The sequence below is a fragment of the Elephas maximus genome, chromosome 2, assembly GCF_024166365.1.
Source record: "Elephas maximus indicus isolate mEleMax1 chromosome 2, mEleMax1 primary haplotype, whole genome shotgun sequence".
Lineage (NCBI taxonomy): Eukaryota > Metazoa > Chordata > Mammalia > Proboscidea > Elephantidae > Elephas > Elephas maximus.
The window spans coordinates 104,765,045-104,781,373 of record NC_064820.1 but is presented as its reverse complement, the minus strand read 5'-3'; the positions used below and the strand labels follow the sequence as shown (position 1 = coordinate 104,781,373).

The 16,329-nt window shown below is 39.2% G+C and overlaps 1 protein-coding gene across 1 annotated transcript in view; it reads left to right on the top strand.

The window, feature by feature from the left end:
- The first annotated feature begins 7,905 nt into the window (after positions 1-7,905).
- The window catches only part of LIX1 (limb and CNS expressed 1), a 54,050-nt gene continuing 45,626 nt past the window's right edge, over positions 7,906-16,329 (top strand). Inside the window, exon 1 of the mRNA XM_049858137.1 lies at positions 7,906-7,987. Coding sequence (XP_049714094.1) covers positions 7,906-7,987 — 82 coding nt within the window. The remainder of the gene's footprint in view (positions 7,988-16,329) is intronic.

The window sequence follows — 16,329 nt, the reverse complement described above, 5'->3', positions numbered from 1 at the left end:
TAAGAGGAAAAGATGGAATCGATAAATACTGAGGAGGTAGGGAAACGAGCATACTCGGTGGTTTAGTTTGTATTCAGCCCAGGGATCTCTTCTGCAAAGCCACGAAGGTCCACCAACTTTGACTTATCTTCCTGGTGCTGTGGATGAGTCAGAAGCTATAGCACCCACAAGTGGGTATTGAGTCCTATCCTCCACAGTTTCTTCCCTTGTTAGAAAACAAAGCTTTTTGCCGTAAGAAGCCTTTCACCTCCTCATCACAAGCCCAAAAAAATTCATCTCAAGAAACAGAAAAAAGCTCCTCAGTGGAAATTTTCTGTTTTTTCATGAGGGTTGGGGGCAGTGCTGGGGAAGTAGTTCCATGTCCCTGAGCTCAAGGCTACTAAAGTAGCTTGAGAGGATTAGAAGAATGTATTATTCTCTACCTTGGTCTTCCTCCAGTTTTCAATTTGTGAAAAATAGGCCCCCTTTCTACACAGTTTCCTATTCCTCATTCTTTAAACACATTTTGGAAAGAAATAATGTTTCTTCTGTGTCAGCAGGATGCATGCTAAGTGCAGTGCTCTGGTGGTGACTGCATAGGAAGTGAAGCGGAAATTATAGTTTACAGTGTGAAATGGATGGGCAGGAGGCTTTTATCTTAATGTAAGCATAGCCAGAAATGTAGCCTAAATTGAATTAAGAGTAGACTGATGATGCAGCCCTTACAGGAAGCTTCACTGAAAGCTACATGGAGCTGTGAAATTACTAGCTTGCTTGAACTCATCAACTAATCTCAGGTGTGAGTTATTTGTTGATAACCAAAAAACATTCTTCCCACCTAGGTTTATTTTAACCTAATATTGATAATAATAATCTAATTAAAAAAATTTTTTTTAATTAAAATAAAATAGTTTTCCATAGTCCAGATTTCCATTTTAATTAGCTCATTATTATCACAAAGACTTAAACATTACATAGGATTCACACCCCCAGAAACACGGCTTTATCTCAAGAAGAAACCCAGTAGTTCCAATTAGTGCATGTGAGCTAGATGTCTGTCTCATCCCCCAGCATGTCCCTTATAGAAAATATCACCTCTTAGCAGCCTCAGAGACGAGGCTGGAGCTCAGGTACTTCTTCAGGATCAATTTGATCACTTTATAAAAAAAAAAAAAAGATCACTTATAGCCATCTGTTACATAAAGATTTTGCTTAACACCCAACAAATTAAATTCCTGTTATAGACCAGGGAATGTGTATGCACACACACTCATCTGTAAGAAAAGGTAGGGAGAGAAACCTATAATTAGATACTTTTTTTAAGTTGAATTTTATCATGATAAAATATATAACAAAAAGTTCGCCTTTTCAACCATTTTGACACATACAATTCAGTGACATTAATTGCTTTCACCATGTTGTACTACCATCATCACTACCCATTTCCAAAAGTTTTGCATTACCCCAAAGAGAGACTCAGTACCCCATCAGCAATAACTCTCATTCCCTCCTTCCCCATTCCCCAGCCCTTGGTAACTACTAATAAACTTTAGTCTCTATGCATTTGCATTCTAGATACTTCATGTCAGTGGGATCATACAATGTGTGTCCTTTTGTATCTGATTTATTTCATTCGGTATAATGTTTTCAAGGTTCATTCATGTTACAGTATGTATAAGTTTCTTTTTATGGTTGAACAATATTCCACTGTATGCATATACCATATTTTGTTTATCCATTCATCTGTTGGTAGATACTTGGATTGTTTCTACTATTTGGCTATTGTGAATAATACTACAACAAACACTGTTATATAGATAAACTTTTATGAAAAGGAAAATATTATTGTAATGGCCACTGGCAAAATCTACCCCCAAAACAAACCAGAATCTTAAAAACTACCCTTTTCAAAATATGTATTACTCTAGAAGTCAGCCTGCACAGTTAAGGCAATCAGTTTTCACAGAACACATATCTAATGACTCAAGGGCTTGGTGTTGCCATCTCCAATCTTATAGGCTTGAAAATCTGAATTCTCCTACCTTTAAGTCTGAGTTGATCCTGAAAGTGTTAACCTGTGAACTAATGGCACCTCCCCCAGTGACATCTTTAGTCTATAAATAGTTTTTGAAGAATCGGTTTTACTTCTCTTGTTGGAGACTCAATACCAAAACAAAACCAAAATCCAAACCCTTTGCTGTGGAGTCAATTCCAATTCATAGTAACCCTATAGGAATGAGTAGAATTGCCCCATAGGGTTTCCAAGGAACAGGTGGTGGATTTGAACTGCCAACCTTTTGGTTAGCAGCTGAATGCTTAACCCCTGTGCCATCAAGGCTCCTGGGCTCCTGGGAGTATTAAATCCAGACCAAACTAAAAAAAAAAGTTCCATTGCCATGGAGTCTATTCCAACTCATAGCAACCCTACAGGACAGAACAGAAGTCCCCCACAGGGTTTCCAAGGCTGTAATCTTGATGGAAGCAGACTGCCACATCTTTCTCCTGTGTAGCAGCTGGTGGTTTCAAACCACCAACCTTTCAGTTAGCAGCCAAGCTCTTAACCACTGCACCACCAGTGCTCCAAATACCAAGATGGGGATGGGTAATTGGTTACATAAGTAAATCAAGATAATATGGACTCATGCAGGATCCCCCAAGAAAACTCAGGTGTAAGGGGTTCACTTTTATTGTGCTTTCTTCTCCTTCTTTTTTAAATTGTGCTTTAGGTAAAAGATGGAAACTCTGGTGGCACAGTGATTAAGTGCTACACCTGCTAAGTGAAAGGTCAACAGTTCAAATCCACCAGGTGCTCCTTGGAAACTCTATGGGGCAGTTCTACTCTGTCCTATACGGTCGCTATGAGTCATAATCAACTTGACGGCAACAGGTTTGGTTTGTTTTGGTTAGGTGAAAGTTTACAGACCAAGTTAATTTATATTTCAAAAATTTATATACATATTGTTTTGTGATATTGGTTGCAATCCCCACAATGTGACATCACACTCCCCTCTTTCCACTCTGGGTTCCCTGTGTCCATTCGTCCAGTTCCTGTCACTTTCTGCCTTCTCATCCTGCTTTTGGACAGGAGCTGCCCATTTTGGTCTCCTATTTTTAATTGAACTAAGAAGCACATTCCTCATGTGTGTTACTTTTTGTTTCATAGGCTTGCCTTATCTTTGTCTGAAAAGTAGGCTTCAGAAATGGTTTCGGTTCTGGACTGATGAGAAGGATAGGCCCTGACTGCCATGGGATAAATAGTGGTTTTATCTGCTGGGAAAGGAAATAACAGAAAAATATCTTTCATAATTTTCCATAAAAATGGGGAGTGTACATTTCTTCAAGCTATAGATGGGATAGTAATCAGTTTTCTAATTACTTTTCATATAATTCAACAGATTTGTTCTTATTGGTGATTTCATAAGTATAATAAAACAGCAACGAACAAATGCTCTGGGTAAAGTTCTTTTATGTTACCTGTGTTTTTAAACATCTAGATATCATCTGAAATTGCCTTTCTGACTTTTTTATAAGTACCTTGGTCCAAACATCTCATTGGTCCCTTCCCAGTTGAGAGTAAACAATTTAACACTAAACAGCCTTTCATTCCTTTCACTTGTCCCTTCCCAGTCGAGAGTAAACAAAGTTGATGCTAACCAGCCATTCCTTCCTCCTACTGGTCTCTTCCTAGTCGAGGCTAAACAAAGCTGACACTAAACAGCCATCAGTCATTACATCTGCAAAGTCAACCTCTTGCTGGCCTTTCTTCTTCACCCTCCCACTCACCCCCAGCAACACTCCTGCACACAGCTCTGACTCTCTTTTTATGATTCCAGCATTTAGACTCTTCCAGTCTCCTGTACGCCCCTCCCCACTGGAATTCTGAAGGAGCTGCCGTCAGTAGTTTCCATAAACTATATTATACTATATTAATGAAATTAACTGCATGACTCCTCTTGTTGAAGTTCAACTATTTTATCTTAAATTGTACATTTTTAAGAATGAAGGCATTAGCAAGTAAATGAAATTATTTCAGGGAACAGAATCTTCCTGAATCTAATTCAGGTTCCTGTCCTTCCCAGCAGTCACCTGATTCCTTGGGGATGAGTTGTAAACTGGCTCAGGCTCAGTTATTGTAGGCCTATTCTTTGGAGGCAGTCCCTGGGTGGCTCAAATGCTTAACTTATTCACTGTTAACCAAAAAGTTAGTGGTTTGAATCCACCCAGGGGCTTCTTGGCAGAAAGGCCTGGTGGCCTACTTCTGAAAAATCAGCCACTGAAAACCCTGTGGTGCACAGCTCTACTCTCACACACAAGGGGTCTCCCTGAGTCAGAGTCGACTTCATGGCAACTGGTATGGTAAAAAAAAAACATAGTTAAATCTGGGAAGGACAGCTAAGATTCAGTCACAGAATTCAAACAGTGCTTAAACAGCCTAGCCTGCGGGCGGGCCAGAATCAAGATGAACTGTACTTGGAATGTAAAATACCAAAATGGCTTTTTTTTAATTCTTTGGCATCTGCATGCCTTAGTCTGAAACCTTTCTGGACCTGAAGTTTCACCTACCTTACCTGCAGGCTCACCCACAGGCCCACTTCCTGCCTGGCCTGCCCTGGCCTCTTCTCCCAGGCATTATGGCATGAGAGGTGGGGGGAGTGGAGGAGCTTCCTTCTGTTTTTAACTGAAGATGGTTCTTTGATGCATATATTGTGTTTTCTAACATTCTGGATGTTATTTTAACATTTATCATGTTTATGACTTTTAAGAGCTATCTATCAAACATGTTATTGGAATGACAGGAATGCATTCTCTCTTCCTTACCAAAAATGATTGTTCTCACAGATTTTTGTTGTTGCATTGTGCAGAATATGCCACCTGCATTTCTCATCTTCTCAAAGATCTCTGTCTTCCCTGGGAGCTTGGTCAGTGTTGCTGAGCCATCAAGTGGTAGATTTTGATCACTGAAAGAAGCCATTTCTCATAGTTCTGAATAGTGCTCTAAAAGGATCTGTGAAAAACATGACCTTGGGTTATCGCTGGAGTCATCTACTCTGTGTCAGTACTATCATTTCTGCCCTTGGTATACACCTTCAGATGGCTGAGGTTGAAAGTGAAACCTAGCATGTAAACTTTGGAATTTGTGCTAAAGTAGACATACCACACAGGGACTTCTCCGGCTCTTCCATCTTCATCAGATGCTTTCTACCTCAAAGACAGAGAATGGTGAGAAACCACATAGTTGCTTTTCTAGACTGTCTTATCTCAGTAATTTAAGGCAAGAAGTCTTTATGGGCAGACAAGAAATGCTAAGCAAAGGCTTCAGAAAACTTCTGCTGAAGGATTGGGCTTACTAGGAAAGAAGCAGCTAAGTACTGTCCAACTGGAATTTCGTATAATCCATCATTCTTGGAATTCATCTTTTTTATTTCTTAAAATATAAGTCGTTAAAGATCATGATTTGCATATAAGCTTACCTTTGCAAAGTTGTTTTGGGGTTGACTATGCAGATGCTCACAGTTTGCCTTCTTTATAAAACTCTTGGTGGAGATTGAACCTTACCTTTCTTAACAAATTCTTACCTTTCATTGCAGTTAGTATTAGCAGTGAGCATTTTTTAATTCATCATAATGATTTATGTCTCTCATATTGATGAACGGATATGAGGTTGACTTTTGGAATAGAAGTACTTTGTCCAGCTTTTAAGAATAAATATGTGATATTCCAGAAGGCTAGAAAGTCTGTGATAAAATTCGAACTCATTTCGTAATGTAGTTGTAATATCATAGATGTAAGAACCGAAAGAAACAACTCCCTACTTTTATAAATGAGGACTCTGAGCCCAGAGAAGACGAGAGGGACTTCCTCAAGTCACACAGATAAGGAATCTCAAACCCTACACCATATTGATCCCAATCCAGCGTTTCTTCTACCACACTATACAACCAAAATATTTTTAAGTACTTCTGGAAGTAAATTTAAGCCTATAGAAATGTCTCTTTATTGACTGAAATCTAAGCATCAATAATTTCCAATTGTTCTCTACTTTTGTTTTATCTGTCTCACTCTTTTGAAAGTTCCATATTATTTCTTCTGGTTCTCTAATATATACCCTAAATATTTCGGTTTCCAATTCAATATCACACTGAAAGTATTTGTGTTCATTTGTACTTTGTGCCCAATCAATATACAATAGTTTTGTGTCCACAAACCATTTAGATTATGTTTTAAATTATAAACTCCTGAATGGCAAGGACATTGACTATTTCCTATTTGGTACAGCCCACAGAACTGTAAAGTGCACTTTGAGACCCTAAATAAATGCGTTAATATGAAGTGGTACTTCTTTCAGGTTCTTTTTTATCACAATATCTTTGCACTCTGGGGCACCCCTGTGTATGGGTCTGTGTGGCATATACTTTCGGTGAGTATTTGCTAAGTGATAGTCACTAAACTAAGAATTATTATTACAGCCTCCTTCCTTCTGTTTCCTTTTATGAAGCCCACTCTTCTACCAACTAGCTCATGAGATGATCACGGGGAAGACATTTTTATTTTTATATATCCTTTAAAGGACTGGTTCAGTTAATCATAAAATACAGTATAATTATGAAATCCAAAAGTTGGAAGGAACATTGGAAAGTAGTCTCTTCTACCTACCCTGGAAAAACATTTTAAATAAAAGTAAAGAAATCCTCAACAACACTTCAATAACTAATGTAGGTTCCAACCCAACTCGACCCTTGTCATTGAGTCAATTCTGACTCATAGTGACCCTACAGGACAGAGTAGAACTGCCCCATAGGGTTTCCAAGGAGCAGCTGGTGGATTCGAGCCACCAACCTTTCAGGTAACAGCCAAGCTCCTAACCAATGCGCCACCAGGGCTCCTACAACCATAAAATCAGTTCCTTACATCTGATAAGAATCCTTATTACTTCAATGGAACCCTATGACTTATTTATTATGTCATCTGAGGAAAGATTACTTAGCAAATTTTTTTGGATGGTATAGGACATAGGTGGAAAAAGAATCTCCATTTTCTTAGAATCCTTTAATAACTTCCTGTATTTTAAAAATATTTTTTTGCTTCTTCTATTCTGGAAATTTTTAAGAGAAAGACTTATCATCTTGAAATGAAAAGAAACAAGCAGTATCAGAATTAATTAAAGTCTTCCTTGGGAATAATTTGTCTTGAAGGGTAAATAGAGAAACAAATGTTCCAAGCAAGCTGTAAGACAATCCACCGGGTTTTACTTACCTCTGCCCATCTCGACGGCACTGCGTGGGTTGGGCCCATCACAAGTGGCTATAATTTGGTGGCGGGGGGCGTGTGGGTGGGAAAATTGGCTTCAGGAGAGACACTCTTGAATTCAAATAGAAAGCATAATCTGGTGCCTGGCTACATCCATAACGTTATAGAACTCCTTCACCAAAGGAGAATTTAAATTACACTGCTTCAGAGCTAGAAGTCCCAAGAGCTTTCTCCCTTTGTTATTTAGAAAATTTCCTTGAGAAATATCCTGTATTCCTGGGGCAATACAGTGATGATAGAGGGCCTGAAGAAAAATCCGAGTCAGAAAGCTGCACACCATTCAGGCAAAATCTGGTTGGAAAGGAATACTGTTCCCATGATTAACTAGCTTCCCCAGCCAGCCTGTAGGTGGGTGTGTTTAACAGAAGGAAGCAATGGGAACCCGCCTGTCAGCCAGCCTTTAAAGCTAATTAGCTCAGCATACAACAAAGATAAGTGAGCCTGGGAGGAGGGCCCCCTGAGGGGTCTTTAGATTCTGGGAAATGTCTGATTGGCAGATGTTAAAAGGGATTCTTTGGTAATCCAGTGCATCAATGAGCTGCACAAATTCAGTCCAGGACTGCAAGAATTTAGGCATGAGGACACTCTGTGCAGGAGGCGCGCAAAGGCAGACCCGAGATGGACAGAACCTTGGAATCCCTGAGACACATTATTACCCAAGTCTTGCCTCACAGAGACCCCGCGCTGGTCTTCAAAGACTGTAAGTACTGCAGTGGAAAAAGTTTTTTGACTTTTTAGAAAATGGTCCTAACCGTCCAGTCACATCCTATTTAAGTACGATTTCCCTTAAATCTCTGTAATCGTGTGCTGTGGTCCAAGTGATATTTAACTTGTTCCTGACTAAAGTCAGACAAATGATTTCATTTCACCTACAGGCATTTAGTTGTTGGGTTATTTTGTCAGTGATATGTCTTGGTAACAGTTTAGAAGTCTCTCCTCCTAAAATCTAAGACCTGCCTAAGACTTAAGGAACTTATCCAGGTGCTTTTCAAGGAAGGCAAGCCTGGTTGGTAGTGATATTAAAACTAAAAATTATTTGCAAATGTTAGTAAAATATATCTGTATGTGTTAACTTTTTTAATCCTCCATAAAAATATATTAGTTATGTTAAACCAAGTGTTGTGTTTGTCTAAGCGTTTTTGTTGCAGGCAAAAATGTTCAAAATAAATTGCCGCTGAGCTCTTCAATTTTGATAATGAATTATAACAATTGAGTTAAAAAGGGCAATAAAGTAAGATGCCTCTCATCTCTGCAACACTCCCCAAAAGTCCATACAGCTATTTGAAGTTATTTCAATTTTTAAAAACAATTATGAAAAAAAATAATTCAGTCAAGCTTTCCAATTCTTGCAATGCTATTAAACCATTTGTCATGTAACTTCGGTTCTGGAACCAATTTGATTTCCTGCTGCTGCAGAACAGACGATCTTCACATTGTATCTTATCTACAGTGGGTTTCATATTACAAAGGGCTTCTGAAACAGAACTTTGCTATGCAACTGCCCAAAAGGTAAAATGCATTTGGAAGTTTTCTGTTTTTTTTTTTTTTTTTCAATAGGTTACAGCTTTCCTCTTTCTGAATATTTATGTAAATTTTGTCTCCATCAAAACATCAATGGTTTGGATTTTTGCTTTCTGATTGCTGAATAATGTTACTTTCCAGATGTCCTTTTAGTTTATATTTCTCATATGTGTGATGAAAAGAGAGAAATGCTAGATCATTTTATTCTATAATTTTTTCCTCTTAGAAATTAAATTGCAACTAATCTGCACTTTCTGTTTCTCCTTTCTTCCTCTGTCTCTCTCTCTTTCTTGAAATTGTCTTCAGCATTTTACAATAACTAAAAGCACTCCCTCCCCCAGTCTAGCGGAGACTATTCAGGCTTGGTATGTTTCTTTAAGTGAAGAGGGAAGGAAAGAATGTGTCCCTACTGCAATAGCGCTGAATTCACTAGTGAAAAGTAAAAGCACTCTTGGACTGCCCAAAGCTTTGGATAAATTGTATAGGACCTACTCTTAGGCTGAGAGTTTGGATAGTGGAAGCAGTAAAAAGAAAGAGAAGGGAAATTTAAGAAGTTTAAATCTGAAATTGCATGGCTCACTTTTAAAGCTTAGCTAAATTCCAGCAATTGTTTACAGTTTAGAAGAGAGAACAGAATAGAAAGAAGGCTAAAATAAAACATGCATTAAGTTCTGTCATCCAGACGTTTTGAGGAACTCATTTATATGAAAAATCAACCATCACCTGCTTCCCCATAGAGGGGCAACTGCTTACATGGCTTAAGAGGTATGCATATTAAAGTGCTGATACTCTCCCTCTGGCTTTCTCTAATCTAAAAAAATAACTAAATGAATGTAAGCCAAATGGCAAATTTCTGTACCGGGAGTTTCATAATGCGGAAACATCTAACCACTTACCGTCCTCGTGGAATAAGTGGGAACGAGCCTGCTTACTTTCTGGGGCTGGACATCAAAAGTATGTCTGGGGGCTATGCCATGCTTTGGCAACCTAGAGTGCACGTGCTGGCGTTTGGCACGTGGGCCCCTTTTCTTTGGCACGCCCGTAAGTTGCTGCCCCCGCACTCCTGTTGGCAGCCTGTAAAAAGCTGCCACCAGCCTTGAATCCAGGTTCTGAGCAGCTCCCTCTGGCTCTAGTCTCTCCTGGCTCCTCCCCCTCCCCTAGTCTAGTCTTCCTGCCAGAAAGAAAAGGACTGAGCGCTTGAAAACTTCACTGCCAATTCCTTGAAAAAAATTGCTACCTTACTTTCCTGAATGATGGAAAACCGACCCAGGGGTTTTTAAAGCCCAGCACAGTTCAACAAAGAAGGAAAGTTTAAAGAACACTTACTTGCAGACTTTTTCTAAATTTCTTTTCTAAAAATGCAGGGTGTTTTTTTTGTTTGTTTTGTTTTCCTCTCTTCACTCTTTGGACACATAATGCAAGGAGTGTAAATGATCATTCAATTAATTTGTTGCCTCAGTTGCCTTCTGATTTGTTTTAAAATAAGCAATAGTAAAGTGAATTTTCTTTTCAAGTGGGTAGGAAAACACCCAGAGCATTTTCTGGTCTGAGACAGATGCACGTGGGAATAGTTAGGTTCATTTAAGGAAATAAAACTCGAATGCTTTTCTCAGCCAAGGAGGCCCACAAACGGCATTTTGCAATGTATTGCATTAAATCTGTCATTCATTTTAGACGAGGTGTTCATCTGGCAATAGTTGTGATTTGTTTTTGTTGTCTCTCCTGGAAGGAAATGAATTCCATAGCAAGTTTTTTGTTTTGTTTTTTCCCTTTCCCTATTTCACATTTCAAATGAAAAATAATAGAAAGAGTTTTTAAGTAAGGTGGGCTCAAAAGTTGCAGTTTGCACATCTATGCTAACACTTGGCTGTTCACTACAGAAGTGCCTCATCACTACAGTCATTAGAGTTCTCCACACTGACAGAGTCCCACTGCCGTGAAACGATGGCATTTCTCCATGTTGCCTTCCATTCTTGGCTTCATGTAACACCCAATTTCTTTTCAACTCATGAGTCACAACTAAGGATTCTGGGCTATCCTAAAGGCAGCCCCTATCAGCTCTTTTGAGAGAATGTATGTGAGCATACTATTTATTTGCTACTGTTTGACAGTTCGTCGCATGCTTTCTTAAAAGAAATCACCACATGATTTCAAGATGGCTGCACTTTCAGCTCCTAACCTGAGTGCTAATCCCTCAAATCGTGGTTGTTAGCTGCTGTCAAGTCAACCCTGACCTGTGGCAAACTTATGCACAATGGAGCAAAATGCTGCCTGGTCCTCAGCCATCCCTATGATCGTTGCAGATGGAACTGTTGTGATCCATAGGATTTCCATTGGTTGGTTTTCAGAAGTAGATTGCGAGGTCCTTCTTTCTAATCTGTTTTAGCCTGGAAGCTCCGCTGAAACCTCTTCAGCATCAGAGCAACACGCAAGCTTCCAATGACAGACGGGTAGTGGCTGAGTATGAGGCCCATTGGTCAAGAATTGAACTCTGGTCTTCTGCGTGGAAGGCAAGAATTCTAACACTGAACAAACCACTTCCCCCAACTCCTTAAATTACAAGAGTGTAATACGCTTGTCTGCTATCATTGTGCTCTTTCTTTGTCCATTTAATAGTAATGTGAGGATGATAAGTCCTCATAATGTGATAGGCACTATTTACAGGTGAGGAAACTGAGGCTTATGGAGGTTAAAGTGACTTGCCCAAGGTCACATAGCTAGTAAATGATAGAACCAGGATTCAAACTCTGTCTTCCAACTCCTCACCTTTAGTCATGACAAGACATTGCCTCTCAGAAGTGCTACATTAACATTTCATGTAATAACTCTATCTGTTGGGTAAACAGAAAGGGGAGAGAAATGAATTCCCTTGGAAATGTGGATGGAGCCCACTGACCACACATCTGAGTGGGCGGGGACATAAAGGGCAATTGGAGTATGACAGGAGAGTGGAGAGGGGAAGGGCATTTTTGGAAAGGGAAAAACTTGTCCAAAGGCAGATTGGGCAAAACAAGAATGGCACACTGGGGGAGGTGGACACCTGGCTGAGGAGGCAGGTGGGAGTCGGATCAGGAAAGGTCACGCTAAAGTGCAGGCAATAGGGAACCTTGGCAGTTAATGGTGATCCTAGATTAGTTCTAGAAATTTATAGCTTTATGTTACATTGGGGGAAATTTTTATATTGACATCTGTTGGAGGTATGCTCCCTGATACCTAAGTTAGGGATCATTACTGCTGTTTCGCAGCAAGAATCTAGGCAAAATGCAAGATTTGTGAATGTCAAATATATGTATGGGGAGAAACCACTTCACTGACTGAAGGCCAAAATCAAGGCAAACAGATTGTTGAAAAGTTAATTTAATTGTCATTGTAGCCATGAGAATGCATTGGTGTCTAGCATTGACTTCTAAAGTGATATATGAAAGTTCACTAATATTTTTCCTCAAATTTTACAATGAAAAAACAAGATAGAAACTCAACTAAACATTGCATAGTTGGAGGTAAATATCTCACACATTTGAGGTGCATTAACTCTTCTATCTGAGGAAACATTTTTCTTCATGAAAGATTTTACTTAGATAGGTGAACACTTCAAAGAAAAGTACAGTTTTGCTCTTCAGAAAAATTGGGCCAGATTGTAGAGCTATTAAAAACATCTTGGTAATCATGACCATGGCCACATACAACGTGAGAGCGCAAAAATCCTCAAGAGTCAAGTATTTTCTCCATTCCATGCTTTTGAGTGTAGATATTTGTAATCTATAAATTTGATGATACATTTATAGTTTTTGCATTTCAAAGAAAAGAATGGAGTAGCGTGTAAGGGATGAAGGTACTTGGGCAGTAAAATCCCTGCACATATTGCACCGAATCCCTCCACATAAACTGTGCCTAAAAAAAACACCCTACTGCTCGCTAGCTGATTTGAGAATAATGACTGTATCTTGATTACAATAATTTGAACTCTGATAATTTTAGCATCTAAACTATGGGATGTCCTTTCTACTGAAGCCTATCTGAATGCTAATTTTACTTGATTTGTTATAGGCTGTAACTACTTTTATTTGCATTTATACTAAGAGAAAAATTCAGATTTCTAATCAGCTATCAGTGACATTAAGAGCTGTTCTCTTTTCTTTTTTCAGTAAATATACACTTGGCAGGGTTTAAATGCTAAAATATCTCAGGCCCAGAGGAAAGTTTTTCAGAATGGAAAAAAAGAAAATAGATGCTTTTTGATCTCTTAATGGCCATATCTGTCCTAATACATTTATTTCTTATAGGAAAATAAGATTTAATGAATCAAAATAAAATATGATAGACATCCATCCTGTGGTAAAATCTGGTACTTCTTCATGGTCTGCTGTCTCATCTCACTATAGGTTTTTTTTTTTAACAGTTAAGATTTGTTAGCCTGAACTCAATTTTAACAACTTCTGAAACTCATGTGTTAAGTTACAGCCGGTAATAGGTTACAGCTGCATAAGGGTGAGTTTCTAAGTTATGATTTTTCTGTTTAAATGATACGGTTTTACTGATTATGTGCTACAGATTGATTTAAGATATGTAAGAAAACTTTAGAAGGCTTTCATAAAAGAATCTTCTTTATTTAATATTGAAGTTTTAACCCCAACAGCTCTTATTTCTTTTCCTCCATGTTCCAAAGTGCATATAATTTTAGTCTGTCAAGGTAGTTAAAACAATCCTGTTTAAAAGGAAAAGAAAATAAAGGAATCCTATTGAAAATCTAATATTAACAAAATAGACAATTATTACACTCCCTGTATTTCTTTGTAACCAAAAGGTCGGTATTTGGAAGCCACCAGCTGCTCCACAGGAGAAAGATGTGGCAGTCCGCTTCCATAAAGATTTACAGCCCTGGAAACCCTATGCGGAAGTTCTGCTCTGTGCTATATAGTCGCTGAGAGTCAGAACTGACCCAGTGGGTTTGTTTTGGTTTGGCAGTTCACTGTATTCTCTCTCTCCGGTCTCCATAGAATGCTGTTTGAATTAGGATTTTGCTTTTCTTTTTTGTCTCCCTCTGCTGGGAAGATGACCACTTGATCCATATTCTGATCTCATCCTGGTAGGCAGCAGGTGTGGGAACCCATCGTTCAGTCACCACTCCTTTGCCACTTGTGATCTGTACTATTTGCTTTACATTTCTCTCACGTGTCTTCACCAATGTGTTTTCGTCCACACCGAAAATCGAAAATCGTAAGTCCCCAGAGGGCAGAGTATTTCACACCCAAGTTGCCTCCCACAGGGCCATGCACGTAGCAGGTATACAATAGACACCTGTTTTTTTTTTTTTTTTTAATCTCTAGTTGGTTGACTTTCTCCTTTACAAATAGTGGGGAGGATTATCCCTGGTCAGGTGTTCTCCTTTATCATAAAATAAACTGTGCTGGGACCATTCTAAGCCATCATCCACTGACACCTTAATTCCAGGCTAATTATATGCAGGGTTAAGTTGACAGCCAGATGAAACAGATGGAGGGAGAAGGGCTCAGAAGACAAACACAGCCACCTCCGGCAACTTCCCCAGAGCGCCGTCTGGGGTTGGCTTGGCAGAAGAGCAGTCCAGAGCCAGCCCGTACGCCACAATGGCACAGTGGCTTAGGCTGCTGATCCTCACACGTATCCTCAGTGTCCCCACTCAACTGTGGGCTTCCACAGTGTGCACCACGGTCTTCCGTGCTTTCTACATAGACCCCAGTTAGATAGCTGTAGGGATTCGTCAAAAGCTTTCGTATCATGACCGTTCCCAGAGAAGGTAGGTTATAAGCCTAAAGCCACATTTGCACAGATTTAACCATTTTAACTAATCAGATCTGGTTAGCAAAGCAACCAGTATGACTGATCCTTATCTAAAATCAGTGGTCCTACAAAGTCTCTTAAAAGCAGTGTAATACCAGTGCCGGGTAGAACATGGGAAAGATATATACTTCCTTATTGGTTAAATAAGTTACATCAGGTTTTTATTTTATGTAGCTTTTGTGATCAAATGACATCATCCGACCTAGGTGCACATATAAACCACACGTATGAGCTCAGGCACACTGGTGCTGCTGTTTAATTGTGGTATACTTAATGACTTTTTATTTTAATTTGTCTTTCTGACTTTCTCTTTCTCCTCCATATTCTTTTCCCTCCCGATTAAAAAAAAAAAAAAATTACCCTGTGCTTCCAAATACACAATTACATTGTTATTTAAATTTCTCCCCAAATGATGCACATTTCCACAATTTTAAAGATAAAAATTAATGCAAAAAAACAAGTGTATTCTTATTGCATGTTTTGGAGAATTTCCTGAAAGGTTAACCTTGTAAAACAGCCTAAAGGATCATAATTCCCTCAGGAAAGTATTCACAGTGGGGAGCATTAGTGAAAGAACAGAAAAAGCAAACAAAAGAATAAACACAAGGGAGCTTTCCAGCTGCTGAAGGAGGAAGGTCCTCGCTCAGATTTTTTTTTTTAAACTAAAGGAAAGGTTTTTAGTAAAGCGAAGTTCTTCTGTTACTGTTAGGAACAAAGCAAGACTCCAAGCTGTCTCAATCCTGCTGTGTGGCTGTGGCTACCTCTGAAAGTCTACACAAAAGAGAAAGGGGCCCAAGATGCCTAGTGTTGTACTCTATACAGCAGCCCTGGTGGTGCAGTGGTTAAAGTGCTTGGCTGCTAACCAAAAGGTCAGCAGTTACTATGATTTTTGACTCACAGTGGCCCCGTGAGACAGAGTAGAACTGTCACATGGTTTTCTAGGCTGTAATCTTTACAAAGCAGCCCTGGTGGTGCAGTGGTTAAAGTGCTCGGCTGCTAACCAAAAGGTCGGTGGCTCAAAGCCACCAGCCGCTCTGTGGGAGAAAGATGTGGCAGTCTGCTTCTGTAAAGATTTACAGACTTGGAAACCCTATGGAATAGTTCTACCCTGTCCTATAAGGTCACTGTGAGTTAGAAATGACTCTATGGCAGTGGGTTTTGGTACCCTACACACAGGTTGTGTCCACAGATTCCACTACCTGGTCAAAACGTGGCGAAGTCTGAGAATGGCTATAAGCTGCTAGACAGTAGGTTCTGTCGGTCAGTTACTGGGGTTCAGCCAAGCCCAGCACAAGACCCAAAGGCACCCCATTTTGTAAACCATTTTCAATGAGCAGTGAACCAGCATCACATCTGGAGTTGCCCGTTAAACTATTTGGGGGTTTGTTTGCTGTCTTTCCTCAACAAAACTGAGAAATCACATTGTTAAGAGCAAGTTGAACATGATTGAATTGCTAGAATTGAAAATACTAATTAAATTTATTTTAAAATATCACCTGCTAAGGCTAATTTAATTGAAGGTTATATAAAACCATTGCATAACATAAATCCATCTGTTCAGAGGCAGAAACTCAATTTGAAGATATGTTACTCATCTTGAAGGTTTCTTAATGATTCATTCTTAAATGGTAACCCTTCAAATTTGTCTTTAATTTTTTGGCAAGGAGTAGGTGGGTTTATTGTAATGAAAGAATTTTTCCT